Raw genomic sequence first — 14,050 nt, 5'->3', positions numbered from 1 at the left:
TAAACATGAATTTCCTCCTGGAAGGCAGTGAGATTGCAACATTCCCTAAATGTTGGCAGACTAGCCATTCTTAGAAATGAAAGAGCATCTTTAAACAAGGCTTTTGGATTTATATGGAGTCACATATGGTACTCAGTGGAAACTATTGATTTACTATCAGATGAAATGCAGATTCCCAGGCAAGAGATGATCTTCACTATGAACTCACATTATGATCTGATAAGTTAATTAACCACCCTCACTTATTTTAAAGATAAATGGGAACAATTTCAATGTTTATCGTTAGGGAACTGGTTAAATGAATTATGGTATATTCATATAGTAGAATATAGCCATTCTAAATGTTGCTGAAAATTTATATTCATTTATATCAGTGGTGATCAATAGCACATTTAGGAGAAGAAGCAGGTATCAAACAGTATGTATAATATGTTTTTTATAAAAACATAATTGATATAATATCTAAATATCCTGTACACAAAGAAAAAAGACATTTACCAAAATGTAAATGGTATTTATCTTTGGGCAGAGGGAGTTATGGATGATATTTTTTATTTTATCTTTGTCTTCTTTTTTTTAACATATATTTGCAATGAGCGTATGGTACTTTAATAAACAATGGCATTAAATAAAAGTGGCAAAATGAAGACAGTTTTTCAATAGTTAATGAGCAGCTGCATACAAACTGCTGGACTGTGCATAATTTGAATCTTACAAATAGTCTTTAAAAATATTCCTGAATAAGGTAAAATTTTATAATGTCAGTCCCGGGAGTTTCGAAGCAATAACACACATCTTTAGCAGAAACTGTGTTATAGCTGTAGAACAAATAAATAAGTAAAAAGACTCTGACGGCCAAATAACTGTGAGCCCTTAAGATATTTAAGAGTACTCTCAGATGATAGATTAGATTTTACTTTCCTGTCAGCCCATATTAAATCTTGGACAAGCTGAAAATACTCTTTATCCAGGCTCTTAGAGATGAAACCATTTAGTCAAATCGGGCATAATTCCTTTCATCACCAGAAAGAGTTGCAGTCACAGGCACATCTCACTCTCAGATTTTATTTATGTGGGTGAACTGATGAACTAAAAGTAACCTCTACTAAGTCTTATTTTGTGGAAGTGTAGCAGTTTAAAAGGAGCATCTGGAAGGAGTTTTTAATAATAAGCATTTTGTTTTCTTTTTTCAGGGAAAAGTGAAGGTAAGTATAATGTCTTTATCATACATCACATATATGAATTTGCTTATACATTCAGATGTTTGTTGGGCAAACTTGTTTTTTTCTTCCCGCACGTGAGACGAAGAAAAAGTTAATTTTTATTTCTTTACCTGATATTCTAGAGGTGACAGCATAGGTTAAGGGAAATGTGACTCTTTGTGCCTGGGATCAGGCAGTAGAGACAGCCTGCCTCAGCCTCTGATAATTCACTGGTACATTTTACCTATTGCATGTGAAAGCTAGGCATTTCCCCAGTCTCTGTCAGGGAAAACTTCTCCTTTACTGGTTGAACTCTAGTATCTGCTAGGTCTCATATAGGAAGGTTCTAGATATGATCAGAGTGTTGAGCTACTGTCTTCCAAGCTTGTGGTGACTCTTGGGTGTAGGTATCATTGCCAGCTCTTTAAGTTACTTGTAAAGCTAAAAGTTTCAACATATTTTAGGTTTACTCTGTCTTTTTGAGAATTTTTTGCTTTATGAGGGAGATTGAAATGATTTTTGTTACTATTTGAAGATCTCAACCTGTCTCTCATTATCAGAGAAAAGATTGTTAACCTGTAGAGGCTGTCCTTAGAGAAAATATCTTATTTATGAGTATATTTATAAGTATTCATTTTAGTCAAATATGAAAGCTGATATATTAGGTGATTATCTAACTGGATCACATTCAGAGAATATCTACTTCAGGATTATAAAACTGAACTGAAAACTTCTTTAGAAGGCTAGGTCCCAAGCAATGTCACACTCCTGCTCTCCCCAATTCATCGTCCAAAACTTGAAAAAAAAAAAAAAAACCCAAAACCTAGAGGTTCCTAATAAGGAAACAAATCACTTGTAATCCCACAACCCCAAAATAATTGATAATGATAATGGCTAAGAAGACATGCTAGTACTTTTCAAAGCAATTTACAAATATGAGTTTATTTAATCCTTCCAACAATCCTAGGAGGTATTATTTTTATCTCTATTTTATAGAGGCAGAAAATGAGTCCCAGAAAGGTTTAGCAACTCAGCTAAGATCTTATGATTTGTAAGTAGCAGAGTCAGGATTCAAATCAGGCAGTTTGGCTCCAGGGTCTGTGCTTTAGTTACCATCTCATACTGCTTCTCTGCTAACATTTTGATAATTATTATTATTTACATGTTTATATTTTTATAATAGATATATTTATAGTTTTATATATTATCATTACCATGTCTACTTGCTTCCTTAGCCTATGTCCTCATCAGCTCAGGGTGCTCTAACAAAATACCATAGACTAGATGGCTAAAACAAAAGACTTTTATTTTCTCATAGTTCTGGAAGCTGGGAAGTCCATGATCAAGGTGCCAGCAGATCTGTTTCATGGTGAGGGCCCTCTTCCTGGCTTACAGACAGCTGGCCTTCTTACTGTATCCTCACATGATAGAGAAAGAAAGAGCTCTGGTCTCTTCTTCTGCTTATAAAGACACTAATTCCATCATGGTGGCCCCACCCTCATGACCTTACTTTGGTCTAATTACCTCCCAAAGACCCCACCTCCAAATACCATCACATGGGGAGCAGTGGGGGTTAGGGGGAGGGTTTAGGGCTTCAACATATGGATTTTAGGGGGGACACAAACATTCACCCATAACAACCTAGATTTCTAGAAATGGATCTACTGGATCAAAGGATAAGGACGTTTTAGGCTCTTGATACATATGACCAGATTGCTTTTTGTCATTGGAAGGGTGTGCTAATTTACACCCCTTCCAGTCATTGTGCCTGCTAGTTTTACCTGACCCTCATCTGCATTAAGCATTATATTTTAACCTTTACTCTTTAAAGTTGTATTTTTTTAGTTTTAATTTGAATTTTTATTTATTTATTTATTTATTTAAAGTGTAGTGTCCTAGAGGCTGGGAGGAGAGTATTTTTTTTTAATTAATTAATTAATTAATTAATTTATGACTGTGTTGGGTCTTCGTTTCTGTGCGAAGGCTTTCTCTAGTTGTGGCAAGCGGGGGCCACTCTTCATCGTGGTACGTGGGCCTCTCACTATCGCGGCCTCTCTTGTTGCGGAGCACAGGCTCCAGACGTGCAGGCTCAGTAATTGTGGCTCACGGGCCCAGTTGCTCCGCGGCATGTGGGATCTTCCCAGACCAGGGCTCAAACCCGTGTCCCCTGCATTGGCAGGCAGACTCTCAACCACTGAGCCACCAGGGAAGCCCCTTATTTATTTTTTTATTGAGGTATAGTTGATGTACAATATTATATAGGTTTCAGGTGTACAACATAGTGATTCACAATTTTTAAAGGTTATATTCCATTTATAGTTATTTTAAAATATTGGCTACATTCCCTGTGTTGTACAATATATGCTTAATTTGCATTTTATTGTTAGTGAGGCTAAACAATTTTTATCTGTTACTACCATTTATATTTTCCCTTTATGAATTCTCTATTCATATTTTTTGCCCATTTTTAATGGGCACTTTAGCATTTTTATTCAGTTTGTGAGCTTTTTATATACTTAGGATATTATCCTTTGTTGTAAATACAACAGTTTTACCCAGTTTGTTGTTTGCATTTTGCTTTTGTTTATAAAGTTTTCTGACACACAGATGTTTTACGTTTTTATGTAGTCTATAAATATATAAATTTATTGTTTATTCCCTTTGTCATTTCTTCCATTACTTTTATGCTTGTTTGGTTCATTATTAATATTACTATAAAAAACTTTGTAAAAAGAACTATATAGTACAATGTTTGTCATCGTTGGTAAATGTATACATAGAATGTTCACACAGTTATAATAATTATTTCTTATGCCTTTTTATATATTATTTCAAATAAACATTTTCATGCATTGTCATGTTCCACATTCTTCTCATTTTAATAGTTTTATATTATTCAACCATGTTAACTAGTATATATTATTCTATCATGTCAGCTTAGGCCTTGTATATTTTGATTATTTCAGGTTTTAAAAATTATATATAACATAATCATCTTTCTGCAGATTATCCACCCCCCCACCTCCATTTTGAGTTATTTCTTAAGACCATAATTCTAAAAGCAGAACTGTCAAGTCTAAGTATATGAACAGTGATCTTATTATGTTATAAAATATAAATGATATTTGGTTTTTGTAACATTTCCTTGAATTGCTCTTTTGAAATATTGAATGGCATATAATACTACCAGCTATAGACAAATAATATATCTCCAATACTATTTTATAATTTTTATTTAACTTTTCTCATTTTAAAAAGTGTATAATGAGTTCTTAATTTTTATAGCATGAATTGTTACTAAGGCTAAGTATTTTTCCATGTATTGATTTACTATTTAAATTCTGTGTTTTGACCTCATATAAAACATTTTATCCAGAAAGTTATGAGGCTGGGGCCGCCTAAGGCAATGCTAAAGCCTTCTAAAGATTGAGCAGCTTCCCTGGTGGCGCAGTGGTTGAGAGTCCGCCTGCCGATGCAAGGGACACGGGTTCGGGCCCTGGTCTGGGAAGATCCCACATGCCGCGGAGCGGCTGGGCCCGTGAGCCACAATTGCTGAGCCTGCGCGTCTGGAGCCTGTGCTCCGCAACAAGAGAGGCCACGACAGCGAGAGGCCCGCGCACCGCGATGAAGAGTGGCCCCCGCTTGCCACAACTGGAGAAAGCCCTCGCACAGAAACGAAGACCCAACACAGCCATAAATAAAGTAAATTAAAAAAAAGATTGAGCAGCCAAGTGGAACTTAAAGTGAATCCATACCAAGAACCTCTCTCTTTCCTTTACAAACAAAAGTTGGACCTTTGAATCACTGTCAAAAATTTGCTATAGTATTTTTTTTTTTTTTTTGGCTGTGTTGGGTCTTTGTTTCTGTGCGAGGGCTTTCTCTAGTTGTGGCGAGCGGGGGCCACTCTTCATCGCGGTGCGCGGGCCTCTCACTGTCGTGGCCTCTCTTGTTGCGGAGCACAGGCTCCAGAAACGCAGGCTCAGTAGTTGTGGCTCACGGGCCCAGCTGCTCCGTGGCATGTGGGATCTTCCCAGACCAGGGCTCGAACCCGTGTCCCCTGCATTGGCAGGCAGATTCTCAACCACTGCGCCACCAGGGAAGCCCTTGCTATAGTATTTTAAAACTTTTGAAAAACTTACATTTTGGCATTTTTACAATCTTGTGACTTATTTTTCTTTTTATTTCAGAGAACACTTTTTACAGTTGGCTAGAAGGTAATTGAACATTTTTAAGCAAATTTAAATAACATTTTTTTCATTTTTAAATGCACATAAAATTAATTTTCTCTTACAAATTTCACATATGAAATTTCTATTTCCACATTACTTTTTGTAGGCCTCTGTGTAGAAAAAAGAGCATTCTACAGACTTATTTCTGGCCTCCATGCAAGCATTAATGTGCATTTGAGTGCACGGTATCTTCTACAAGGTATGTGACATTTCACTTTTATTCACTTTACCACACTTATTTTCAGGTATTCTTAAAATTTTCTTGGTATTTACCTGGATGAGAAAGGATTGACCCTATTGAATATTAGGCAGTAAAAGATTTATTCTTAAATGGTAGTAATCAGGAATGTGGGAACCATGGACCTTATAAGGAAAAGCTCAGCCTGTTCTTAGCTCTCTTCACCTTCTTTTAAGAAGCTGCTCAAAATCATACATGTCCCTTTGGAAATGTTCTTTTGTTGTGGGAATTAAAAAAGCTCTCAAGAGCATAGTTTGTTTTTCATTAGATATTACTGTATCAGAATCCTTATATTGTGTGCCAGCTTCAGGCCTGGAGTTTAACAGGTAAAAGCATTTTTTCTGCTGCTCTTCATGCTTTACAAAGGCTGTTGAAAAATTAGACCATGTTGGAGTTTCATCAATAACATATTTCTTCTAGAATTAAAGTATCTTTTACTTCTTAGAAACAAAATCATAGTAACTTTAATTAGGGCTTCAAACTCATTAGTAATGTCAGATAGTCATTTTTGACTTCTGTATCTTGGTTTTATGAATATGTTTATATTCAGAAATTTGATTTTATTAGTCCTGGTTTCTCAGTAAAATATTGAGTTTATTTTCCTTTTAAGGATGGCTTCTAGGAGATAAAATATTAATATGGAACTATTAAAGGCTAAATTATGTAAAACAGTTTTCATGGTTGTATTGATTATATATTTTAAAATATAAAATCAAATTAGCTTCTGCAGGCATCAATAACCTAATATAAGTAAAATGAAACTTACTTAATTTTAAAATGCAGTTTTTAATATTCTTCTTTCTTCTCAGATACCTGGTTGGAAAAAAAATGGGGACATAACATTACAGAATTTCAGCAGCGATTTGATGGAATTTTAACTGAAGGAGAAGGTCCACGAAGGCTTAAGAACTTGTATTTTCTCTACTTAATAGAATTAAGGGCTTTATCTAAAGTGGTACCATTCTTTGAGCGCCAGGATTTTCAACTCTTCACTGGAAATAAAGTTCAGGATGCAGAAAACAAAATGTTACTTCTGGAAATACTTCATGAAATCAAGTAAATTGTGTATTACAACTTATACAACTTATACATTAATAGAAGAGTGACAAGTGGTATCCAAAATTAAATTCTTAAATATTCAACTTAGAGAAAGGAAAACTATCTAAAAAATAATTAAAAGCTAATTTTGCTCATAGATCTTTTAGAATTGAGTTTTGGTTTTGTTTTCATTTTGACTTATGTACTAAAAGGCACATATTTTTAGTTTTAAGAGCCATTATTTTGGTATTTGATACTTGCATTATTTTCATATTTAGTTGAAGAGGTTGGGTTTGGGGCATAACTTCTACTATATTATACAGTTAGCTTTTATATTTGAGGATAAGAATTTGTTTGGGGGCATCAGAATTTTGATTTTACTATCTATTCTACTCTATTTTACTTATATTATTAATCACTGACCAGCAAAATATGGTATCAGCAGGACTTTTAATGTTTTATAATACATGAAAATATTTTCTGTTCTATGCAGAGAATATATTTTATTTATGTTTTATTTAATGTAGGTCATTTCCTTTGCATTTTGATGAGAATTCATTTTTTGCTGGGGACAAAAAAGAAGCAAACAAACTAAAGGTAATAATTTTATACTCTAACTTAATTTGTAAATACAAACTCATGCAGGTATGAATAAAGGCCGTGTTTTTATTCTTAACAATAAATCTTGATACACATCCTGAAATTATAAGAAAAGTCAGAGTCATAATCTTTCTTTTCCTCAAGAAAAAAGGAAGTCCAAAAGCAGGTCCACCTTAAGATCTAGTTTGTGTTGTTTTCAAAATAACAACAGAAATGTGTACTCTTTACAGAGGCTTTCATTTCACATTGATGCTCTCATGTAGTAAATAGAACTTATGAATGAAAGGAAAGGGATCTAGAGCACAAGGGGCAGAATTAGTCTGTCTTTTGCTGGAGAGAATTCTGAAAATAGTTTTGGCTAAATTACAGGATGCTCTGTAGGGGGAGAGGTTACAGTATTGTTTTGTCAATTCATCTCATTCACTGGGAATTAAAGAAATTTAGTTACACCAGGATGCAGTTCTCGGAGGAACAGAAGACCTGAGATCACACAAAATGGGCTCTGGTCTTTGCCTTACCTCTTAATAGAGGTATGACCCCAGGCAAGACCATCTTTGTGCATATTTGCCTCAAAATACTACAAATAAAAAATCTCACTGGGAAAATTTATTAAACGCTCACTGGGTGTAGAGCATGATTTTTGTCACTAAAGGGAGAGATGCTTCTACCCTCAGGGGATTTCTAAGTCTTTTTGAGGACTTAAGTAAAATTATATTATTGTTCTCAGTTATAAAGCTATAGGTAAGTAAAGCAGGTGGCCCTCAGTAGGACTGGGCTGGATCTGATTTTATCAGAATATTTATAACAAACAATCTTCCTTTGTTTCTAGTTCTTTGTTTCTTTCGATAATGAAAGAACCTGATTTTTTTGCAGCTTGCAAACAAAATACTTTTTGCACTCCATTTTTTTGCTGTTAGATAATAGTTATTTTTGACCTCCCATCTACCTCCTACTTAAAGCATTCTTGCTAGAAATATATATCTCAGTGCTTATATAACCTCCCAAACAGTTTCCAGGAACTTAGAAGTGAGGGGGAAGATGCTGTAATAAGACTTTTTTCCCTACTATTTTCGATATCTTTCTTATTTTTAATACACTTGCTGGTTTATGGAGAGTGTTTTGGCATCTACTCATTTTATACTGTGCAGATTAGAAATATTTCTCACATCGTTTTAATTTTATCGAAACTCTGAAACACTCAGCTTTCATATCCTGTGAAATTTAACAGATAATTTTTCTGAGTCCTTTTACAAGAAAGGAGTAAAACACCAAGGAAACTTGTTGATATCAGATATTTTTTTTTTTTTTAAAGAGCAGTTTATGGTGAATATCATGGATTTGAACAGTCACATAAGTTCATTTGAAAATCCTACCTTGTCTCCTTTATACTCTATCAGTGTATGGTTAGAAAGAGAGGACTTGTATGAAAGAGAATTGTTTAGTGTTCAATTCACAATAGAATAGGATCTCGCCTGAAGGCTTATAAAACATCTGAGAATTGGGTGAGAACTGTTTTTTGGTCAGTTGGTTTCATTGAATGTAGATCACAATGTTTAACCACAGAATGTATGATTATTCTACCCACTGACTATAATTTTAAGTATTGACCCCAAAACTGTGTAAATTAGCAAGGAGAATTTGTAAATGATTTAGGTTCTGGTTATTTTAAGGATCACACATTTTTCTAATCTGGGTTAACTTTAGAATATACTCAGGTTATTGGACATTGATTGTCATTTGTAGAAGTCACAAGGATTTTCTCCTTGTTCTGATCTAGTAAATTTCTAGCTTATTAATTTGTTTCTAGCATATTAAGTACATTTAAGCATTTGTGCTTGGTTTTAATTTTGCAATGTTATTTTGGCTCTTGTAAGCAACCACGTTTATTCTCTGTACGTGCCACATAGGGATTTACTCAAGAGCTGCCATATTCAAGTGTTTGAATTAGTGAACATAGATTCAAATACCAAGGTTAGACAATGTGTACAAAAGGAAGCACAATCATTTCGAATAGAGGCTTCCAACCTTTACGAGTCTAAGTCAAGAACTTTCAAGGCCTCTCCCCATGACAGTAGTGTTTTTAGCATCTAGTGATTGTGGAAATATAACTGCCAAAAATCCACTATGCATTTAGTAACACTTTTAAAGTAAAAGTTATTATTAATCATAAAATTTATATCCATTTGGAAATTTATAGTGCATACATGTGAGCTATTTGTTCTGTCTATAAACAAATGCTTGTCTACACAGGGACTTTGTAGACTCTTATACCAACTATTAAATCCTCCAGAGGTCAGCCCCTCATTGGATGAGAACATCTACTTTAATTTTAGCGCTCTGTTATTAATGTTAAAAGTGTGAATTTCCTTTAATTCAAGGTTGAAACACAAGTTTAAAGGAAACCTCAAATCACCAAAAATCTACTTAGGGAAATATTGCTGGGTAAATATTTTTTCTAAGTAAGTTTAAAATTAGAATGACCTCTTACTGAACTCAGTCCAAAAGGTACAGAAACACAAGACATAGAATATTGCTAACATATGGTGACATTTAATATTAATTATTTGGGCTTTGTATTAAATCAATAAGATTTAAGATCTGGGATCCTACTGTAAATCTTTTATTAATACATGTAATGGCTGTTTCAAAGTCTCAGGCTGAATGAAGCATCTGGGGAAAGACTGTCCCCAGAGTATGAATTGAGGTCTGCTTTGAATAGTAGGTTCCAATCTTTACTGATTTATTCCCATTTTTAGATCTTTGGTCTTGTTCTGTTTTGATTGAGCCCAGTGTGTGGTTTATCACATAAGAAAAACAAACGAAACATTATATGCTTCCAAAGTTATAGGCCATTTGGTATAATGAATGTTCCATCTGAACTGTATGTCAAATTTCCTGTTTCAAGTACCATAAGCTTGGGATTCCACTATAAATTCAGGACAGAGGGAGTCACTTGGAGGATTAATTAATAATTTCCACTGTAGTAAAAGAAGGATATGTTCTTGGCTTCCCTTCTTTCTTCTTTATTCCTTAAAGACATATACTACTTTTGGATGAGTTTAATGCATGTTGCCCTTTTATAAACAATATAATGCCCTAGTGTTCATGGATATAAATATATATATCTATTAAAAGTATAAAGATAAAAAAGGAATGATAAACACCAAATTCTGAATAGTTATAGAAGGTGGGATATGGGACTTTGAAGGGATACATAGGAGGCTTCACTGTAATGGTTTCTTTCTGAAACTTGGTGGAGGGTACATGGATTTCACTATATTCTATATATTTTTGTGCGATAATGTCAATAATAATCAAAGGTCTGGTTGACTTACCTAATTAATACCAGAGAGAAGGGTTTTAACTATTATGAAACCAAAGGTTTTTATTCCTCCCTCCCTCCTTTGTTTTTTTCCTCCTTCTTTTTTTGGTAAATGATGTCATACGACCCCCGCCCCCCTCCCCTGATATTGGCATATGGTTAATAATCACATACAACAGAACACCTCAACTCAGTTACCTTTGTATATATTTATAAATAGTCTAGTTTTGGAGGCAGGCAGGCTGGGGTCTAGATTTGCTGTTTACTAGATATGAGAATTTAGGCAAGTTACGTAACCTCTCTGAACCTTGTTTTTTTAATTCATTAGGTGTAGACTGTAATGATATCTACTTTTGGATTTGTGGTGAAGATGAAATGAAATTGTATATGTAAAGATTCTGGTGTGTAGGAGGTACTCCGTGGATGTTGACTTCAGTTCTGTTCCCCACTTTGGTGCCCTCCCGTGCCTTGCATACTGTGAGGCACATAGAAGGCACTCAGAAATACTTAGTATTTGACTATATACTACATTTTAATAAAATTTTAAATTATTTTTAGGAGGACTTTCGACTGCATTTTAGAAATATTTCAAGAATCATGGATTGTGTTGGTTGTTTGAAATGTCGACTGTGGGGAAAGCTTCAGGTAAGCATATCAAGCTCAATCCTGTTTTCATTCTTTGCACAAAGAATTTTCTGATTTTTCTTTTTTTTCTTGTTTTTATTATAGACTCAGGGTTTGGGCACTGCTCTGAAGATCTTGTTTTCTGAGAAACTTATTGCAAATATGCCAGAAAGTGGGCCCAGTTATGAATTCCATCTAACCAGACAAGAAATAGTATCATTATTTAATGCATTTGGAAGGTTAGTTTCTACCAAAATTGTTTCTGCTAGCCAAGTAAGTCGAATGCAACATGTATACTTTCAGATAAAACTGGGTAAGAAATACCCTTTTTAGTGAAATTATCTCACTACAGAATTCTGTGATCTTATGAAATAACTTTGTAGATACACACAATCATTAGATAATATTCTTTATTTTCATCTGTTGACTTTTATAATCATGATTAATTCACTGAGTGGACTTCAATATTCATCTTGCTGAAATTGTATATTTTTTCTAATTATTTAAAAATATTTGTGCTGCCCAAATGTTTTTTGAAGGTCCTGGAAAAATCATGTTGTGTAATGTAGGTGTACACATAAAATTTCCATTTGAATTCACCATTGTGTAAAAAGTTTAATAGTTCTTTTAAAAATAATTTGCATCAAAATGATTAGAAAATAAGCTTGAAATAAGGAACTTACATTATAAAATTTAAGTATAGATACATTTCTTCTAGCCTATTATAAAGAATGCAGAGATTTATTAAAAAAACATTTTCTAAGGACTACATTACTTCACTTTAAAAAAATTATGACTAATATTTTGGGTTTGATTTAATTGACCTTCAAAATTATTCTCTAGTATACAGAAGCTTGACAGTTATATTTGAGTACTTTGCAACTTTTTTCATGGTGGAGAACAGAGCTAACGTACACTTAAAATAACAAACTTTACTTTTTTATAAAAGTTAGTGAAAACAATTTGATCACACAATTACTGTTCTCACTCTTTATAGTCCAAAGGCTTTGATTCTTTGTATATTTACTAAATATGGTATATTGATTAGTTTAAGTGTTCATATACTTATGCATATTTAAAATACATATTTTAGTGCTTATATACTTTATACCTATGTACTTTAAATACTAAGCATATGAATATACTTCTGAATTCTTAAAATATCCTAATATTTTAATACTTACATAATTTATAATTTTGCATTTTGAAACTTTAATACTAAGTTATGAATAATTAAAAATAACTAATTTCTGGGCAATATTATCTTAGTTTTGACATGTCAAATTAAGAACTGAAGTGCATCACCAAATGTAAAATAGATAGCTAGTGGGAAGCAGCCACATAGCACAGGGAGATCAGCTCGGTGCTTTGTGACCACCTAGAGGGGTGGGATAGGGAGAGTGGGAAGGAGATGCAAGAGGGAGAAGATATGGGCATATATGTATATATATAGCTGATTCACTTTGTTATAAAACAGAAACTAACACACCATTGTAAAGCAATTATACTCCAATAAAGATGTTTAAAAAAAAAAAGAACTGAAGTGCATCAAAATAGATTAAATGGTTTATGCACCTTTACATTTGCTGAAATAAATTACTTAAATTTTTTTCTGTGTTCTGAAAATGCAAAGTGAATAACTTATAGAGAAAAGTTATCTAAAATAGTTTCTAAGTGAAATTGTTTTTGGTTACAGAATTTCAACGAGTGTGAAAGAATTAGAAAACTTCAGGAACTTGTTACAAAATATTCATTAAAGAAAACAAGTTGAAATGTGCCTGTTTTTGGACAACGGAGGCCAAAGAATGGAATTTCGTTCAAAGGCATTAATAGCAATGACAGTCTTAAGCCAAACATTTTACATAAAGCTGCTTTTGTAAAAGGGAATTATATTGTTTTAAGTAAACAATTTTTAAAATTGTGTTAAGTCTATGTATAATATTATTGTGAGTAAAAGTAAAACTTTGATAATGTGGTACAACTTTTAAAGTTTAATATTAAGTAAAATCAGGATTATCAAGTTCATATATGGTAACCCTAAGTAAATGATGTTTTAATAATTTTGTGTAGGAAGATGTAATATAAATAAAACTATGGCCAATGTGACAAGCATTTATAGGAAAATGCTAAGCAGGCTCATGATGACCCATTATTAACAGCCTAAAATTTTTCAACATTTAGGGTGACCAGATGTAGTAAATAAAAATACAGAATGCCTAGTTAAATTTGAATTTCAGATAAACAACAAATAGTTTTTTAATACAAGTATGTTCCATGCAATGTTTGGGACAAACTTACAGCAAAAAATTATTCCTCCTTTAAAATTCAAATTTAACTGGGAGTCCTGTGTTTTATCTGGCAACCCTACAATACATTGGTATGAAACCAGTTTTAGAATTATATTGCTAGTTTGATTGATTGGCTTATTTTGGTGTGTAGAAAGATACAATGATAACTCAAAGGCATAGGGGATTTCTAAACAGTGTGAAAAGTTGAATAGATTTATATATTTATTCTCATAATACTTTCCCTAATTCTGAATAAAATTTTGGGGAAACTTTTTATTTTTATATAATTTCAAATTACATAAATGTTTCCAGGATAGTACAAAGAACTCTTTTACCAGATTCCTTAATTGTTCATATTTGCTTTATCTCTTATGCTTTCTCTGTATACATACACACGTATACTATTTTTCCTCAATCATTTGAAAGTCAGTTACAGGCATTGTGCCCTTTGAACCATGAACACTTCAGTGTGAATAATTTTTTAATGATTTTTTTTCAGGAAAAAAAAT

General features: G+C 33.1%; 1 protein-coding gene across 4 annotated transcripts in view; it reads left to right on the top strand.

Annotated features, from left to right (window-relative positions):
• Nucleotides 1-13,359, top strand: part of ERO1A (endoplasmic reticulum oxidoreductase 1 alpha) — a 41,711-nt gene extending 28,352 nt beyond the window's left edge. Inside the window, exons 9-17 of one of the 4 annotated variants that reach the window (XM_036843485.1) lie at nt 1,194-1,205; nt 2,521-2,571; nt 5,390-5,416; nt 5,538-5,630; nt 6,479-6,725; nt 7,235-7,304; nt 11,188-11,274; nt 11,359-11,492; nt 12,950-13,174. In XM_036843485.1, the coding sequence (XP_036699380.1) occupies nt 1,194-1,205; nt 2,521-2,571; nt 5,390-5,416; nt 5,538-5,630; nt 6,479-6,725; nt 7,235-7,304; nt 11,188-11,274; nt 11,359-11,492; nt 12,950-13,010 (782 nt within the window). In that variant the 3' untranslated portion in view covers nt 13,011-13,174. Of the gene's footprint in view, nt 1-1,193; nt 1,206-2,520; nt 2,572-5,389; nt 5,417-5,537; nt 5,631-6,478; nt 6,726-7,234; nt 7,305-11,187; nt 11,275-11,358; nt 11,493-12,949 lie in introns of all 4 variants that reach the window. The other 3 variants (XM_036843487.1, XM_036843486.1, XM_036843489.1) reach the window with 3 other exon arrangements.
• The last annotated feature ends 691 nt before the right edge of the window (nt 13,360-14,050 follow it).

This window comes from Balaenoptera musculus, chromosome 2 (assembly GCF_009873245.2).
Source record: "Balaenoptera musculus isolate JJ_BM4_2016_0621 chromosome 2, mBalMus1.pri.v3, whole genome shotgun sequence".
Lineage (NCBI taxonomy): Eukaryota > Metazoa > Chordata > Mammalia > Artiodactyla > Balaenopteridae > Balaenoptera > Balaenoptera musculus.
This window is presented reverse-complemented; position numbering and strand designations above follow the sequence as displayed.